This window comes from Nannochloropsis gaditana (assembly GCF_000240725.1).
Source record: "Nannochloropsis gaditana CCMP526 unplaced genomic scaffold scaffold1220, whole genome shotgun sequence".
NCBI classification, from domain to species: Eukaryota; class Eustigmatophyceae; order Eustigmatales; family Monodopsidaceae; genus Microchloropsis; species Microchloropsis gaditana.
Window position 1 is genome coordinate 1 of NW_005802733.1, and position 4868 is coordinate 4868.

At 58.3% G+C, this 4868-nt stretch overlaps 1 protein-coding gene across 1 annotated transcript; it reads right to left on the bottom strand.

The window, feature by feature from the left end:
• Positions 1–121: 121 nt before the first annotated feature.
• ERCC2 (DNA excision repair protein ERCC-2) lies at positions 122–3132 on the bottom strand (the record flags this gene model as incomplete). The annotated part of the gene is made up of 2 exons (XM_005852443.1): positions 122–2929; positions 3130–3132. Coding segments are annotated over 2 exons (2811 nt in total), but the record flags the coding sequence as incomplete, so codon positions are not given.
• Between the last annotated feature and the right edge of the window lie 1736 nt (positions 3133–4868).

The following is a 4868-nucleotide window of genomic DNA, read 5'->3' on the forward strand; positions in this document are numbered from 1 at the left end:
TCGGCAAAAACAGGGGAAAGAGTGTTCGAAAGGAAATTTTTAAAAATAGAAAGGTTATTACGTGCAGCAGATTAAACACTCGGGATCTACTTCTTAGCCACTGTACACCGCTAGCTTACATCTCGCGTCTGCTCGACCTCCATGGCGCTCCCCTCCCCCCCAAATCGACCTCTCGTTTCTTCTCCTGGCCCTTTTGGCCCATTTCCTGCTGCGGCATCGACACGGGAGCCTCCTTCTCCCTCTCTCGCTCCTCTTCCATGTCAACCGCTGCGTCCTGCCCCTCCTCCACATCCGCACGCTCCAGCCAGGCCTCGTCCTCCGCATCCTGCCGCATCGCCTCCGCCTCCTCACGCACCCGCCGACGCTCCTCCTCCTCCTCCCGAATCAATGCCCCCCGTTCGATGGCAGCAACGTCATCCCCTGCCTGCTCCTCCCGTCGAGCTCCGGGTCCATGGACCGCGACGCCCCCTCCCACCACACCCGCCGCTGCCCCCCCCCCACCGCCCACCTTCCCGTCCACGCTTCCCCTTCCACCCGCTCCCCCTCCTGTCCCACCTTGCGTGAGTGAGGGCAGCGCGGCTGCTCCTGCCACCCCAAGTGTCGCGCCCTTGTTTCGCGCCTGGAGACCCTGAAGGCCCCTCTGGTGGATGGCCGTCAGCTCCGCGATCCGGGTCTCGTCCAACAGAATCTTTTGCAACTCCTTCCCGTCCATCGGCTGCGCCATTTCCTTCAAAAACCTCCGGACCTTGTCCATTGCGTCTCCTGTCGACAAGTCCAAATGGTTCGTTCCCATGCAGTCCAAGATCCACTTCGGTAGCTTCGTTCTCTTATCGTACCGGTTGTACCGGGAGTCGGCGAATATCATCAGTCCGTAGTCCAGCTTGCTGCGGATCACCCTCCCCACACACTGAGCCGCCTGTCGCATGGCGTCGAAGGTCAAAAAATCCGAAGGGTTGATGTGAAACTTCGTCTGCAAGTATTCGAGTCGCTCGCGAATAACCGGGGATAATGTGTATTGAAAGGGCACTCCTATCAAAATGACCGCCCTGCCGTAGTGCCGGTCGAAATCGATCCCTTCCGCCACTTTTCCTCGGGCGACGGAGAGGAAAATCGCCCCCCGTCCAGAGTCACAGGCCCGTCGGAAGTTGTCCAATGCCAGGGTCGTCTCCACCACGTCTTTGGTCTCGATGAAGATCAACTTCCTCTCCAAGATCTGCCGGAGGATCCCCCCGTCCTCCCATTCTTGCACGACCCGTTCCATGTAGGAGTAGGAGGTGAAGAAGCAGACGACTCCGTCCGGGACGTGGGTGGCTATCTCCACCAGGAGCTCGCCGTAGTCCCGCGTCACGGAGGGGTCGTCGCGCTTCTCGAAGCGGGTCGTGATCACTTGCTGGCCCGAGCCCTTGGTCACCACCAGGGGGCAAATGCTCTTCCGGAACATGGACATGTCCATGCTCTGCCGGACCACGGGCGTGAAACTGAGGAGGGTGGGGTACAGATCGAGGGGGGAGAGGGTGCCGGACGTGATGATCACCGATTTGAAGCGCTCGAAGACCGGCTTGATGGCCAGGGAGGCGTCCAAGCAGGAGAGTTGGAGGACGGGTTGGCGAAGCCCGGGGATGCTGGACCCCTGAGGCTCGGTGATGACCGTGAAGCCCTCCGCGTAGGTGGCGACCAGGGTGGCGAAGTCGGCCACGTCTTGCAAAGGGTTGAACTCGTCCAGGTGCGTCACCTCCAGGGTGCGCAGTAGGGAGTTGAGCCGGGAGTACGTGAAGCGCAAGGGCTTCACTTCCAGCGCCGTTTTCGTCTGCAAGTAGTGGAGAAAAGCCAGGGGGGACTGCTTCTGCGTGCTGTCTACACGGAGGAGGGTCTTCAAATGCTCTACCACCTTCTTCATGAAGGTCAGGAAGTGTTCGGCCCGTCGAATATTCCCCGGTACCGCCTCCTGGGCCAAGGCGTCGGGCAGTCGAGGGACCGGGTTCGCAAGCATTGCGTCCGCGGGAGAGGCCGCAGAGCCTGCCCCGGCAGCCCCACCCAGGGCCCCCGACTCCGCCAGACCCCTTACAAGGCGCTGGTACTCCTCGTTCAGCTTGTTCGCGTCCTTCTGCTTCATCTTGCTCACCTCGGTGGAGAGTTTCCCTAGGCACCGAGTGGCTTTGTCCAGCGACCGCTCGTCCAGTTCCACAGACAAGGCTTCGATGCAGACGTTGTCGATGTTGTGGGCCTCGTCGAAGACAACGATGCTCTCTGCCTCCAGCTCCTTGGAGACCAGGCCCGCCACCTTCGGATCCAGGACGTATTGGTAGTTGTAGATGAGGATGTTGGCATGATTAATGATATGCCGCGCCAGAAAATACGGGCACCAGCCCCGGTCCTTCCCCAACTCCTTTAAGTCGTCCAGGGAGTATATCCCGTGGGCAATGCCCGCATCCGTGCCATTCTTCTCGTATTCTTCGTAGTACTGGCAGAGCTCCACGTTCGCCGACGTCGCCCCTCTCTGACGCACCCAGGACGCGGTCATAGATCGGCAGGCCGAGTCCACAGCCTCCCGGTCGCTCTCCTCCATCACCCTCTCGTGGATACACAAGTTCCGCCGCGAGCTCAGACAGACGGCCAGTACCTTCCCGCCCTCGGCGCCGATGCATTTCACTCGGTAATCGATGACCTTTCGAACCTCCTCCACGCACTTCACCATCTCAGGCACGGTACGAGTGCAGTAGATTAGCTTGCCCACTTCAGGGTGCGCGAACTGGTAACTCGTTATCAGAGAAATTAGACAAACGGTCTTGCCCGTGCCAGTAGGCATCTCAAGCAGACAATGCCCTTTGGCGTCCAGGGCACGTTTTAATTCGAGCATATAGTTGTACTGCTCCTCGTACAATCGATCATAAGGGAAGAAGAGGTCCAGCCCGTCAAGATCAAAACGCACCTGCACAGAAAGGATGAGTATCAGAGCCAAGTGTTATGAGAAAAGGAAAGCTACACAGTGAACAAATATCCATGCCTTTCATGCCTGACTGTCCTCAAGACGTTTGACACGACAGCTATGATAAGACACCGATATAAAACACAACAGAAGTGCATATCGCACTATTCCGGCCTTTGCCCATTGCCATGTCTTATCCCTACCATGATGCCGCGCTCGTCCACCCCGCGTAAAATTCCCCGCAGACAAGCTTGACCCTGCAAAAAATAAATGTACATAGCGTGAGTGTCCAAATTCTCTAGTCTATAAATGTGCGACAAAGGTGTGCATCGCCGCCCAGATTCGATTTTTGGTCGGCCACACATGAGGCTTTTAGCTTACTGGCAGTAGTTAACCTCCCGGCTACACCCGTAAAAAAAATGCACTGTCCGGATCATTGCCGTGGAGCTGGGCATTGAAGCAGCAATTTAATCAATGCATGTAAATTGTCAGCTAGCTTCTGATCAACAGATCCAAGTCTGCTTGATCAAGGGATATGTATATTTTTCTCTCTGAAGGAAATGCAGTAGCTTGCTTTCCCTACAAGGAAAAAAGGAGTTCGAAGGGAAACAGCCAAGAGTAAAAGCAAGTGAAAACAAAAAGGAGGAAAAATGTTTTTGAAAGAACTTAGAACGCCTTTCTCCTCATACACAGGATTTGCTTTGGTTTGTAGCACCTTCCATAAACTTTACATTATCTCGTTCTGTTCACCACCTGTCGTTACCCGTCCAAGAGATCCAGCGAGGCCTCCAGAGCATTTCTTAAGGACATGCAATAAGCATCCTGCGCTGTATCTCCTAATTTTTTGCCCTTGACATCATCCTCTTCGTCAAGGTGCCGCGCAATAGTACTCAAAAGCTCTGGGGCCAGGCCCGCCTTTGCCCGTTGGTACTCAAAAAGCAGCCGTTCGAAGTCGTACTGCTCCACACCGCCCTCCATTAATATTTGATGGTAAAGGGACAGGGCTGTCATCTCGGCGTCATCGTCATTTTGGTCTTCCCTCTTGCCTGACCCCTTGAATTCGCTCTCTTCACCATCACGACGCGCCGTGGCTAAGAGCAAAGCGAGGTCCCACGGCCCCGGACCGACGCAGGCCTGTTCCCACCCCACGGCCAGCACGCCCTCGTTCGCGTGCATACTGAAGCCCAGCTTGTCCCAGGTAAACGCCCCGTGAAGCACGGTCAAGGTCCCGACCCGACGCACCGCCACTGCGTCGTCCTCGTTCGTCTCCACCCACCCTGGCAGGCCCTGGGGCACCGCCTCGTCCTTGGTCAACACGGGCCGGTACAGCGCCTCCAACAGACCCGGTTCCTCTACCAGACGCTCTAGCCTTGCCGTGGCATCCTGAGACAGGGACAAGCCCGCCCGGTTCCTCAGACGCTCCCAGGCCTCGCACAGGCGCCGGCGTCGCCTCCGGACGTGCTCGCCCGCCCACAGGAAGGGGAGCCCGTCCAACTCCTCCAGGCTCTCGCCCCGCGCTTCCCCCCCCCCTCTTCCCTCCGTCTTGGCTGCTCCCAGTGCTAAGGGTGCTGTAGCTGCTGCCTCGAAGCACCTTCAAGCCCCCGGGGCGCACGCAGGCGTCGACCACCCCGTCCCATGCCGCCCTCTCCAAGATGCCCCAGTGCTTGGCGTGCAGCCAGGCCAGCGCCACCACGGCCTTCAGGACCTTCTCGACCGCGCTCGCGCTAACAAGGCACGACCCGGAGATAGGGCCCAGGGACGTGCTGGAAAGGGTGGCAGGCGAGGCAGGAAGCACGGGCTTTCCGGGCAGGGCGGACGGGGGAAAAAGCGGGCTGTCTTCTTTCACGGGGCCGTAAAGCGCCGATCCCTCGGGATCACCGACCATCTCCCAGCCCTGAGCCACCGCATCTTCGAAGACGAGAGCCCCTTCCGCCGGTGCGGG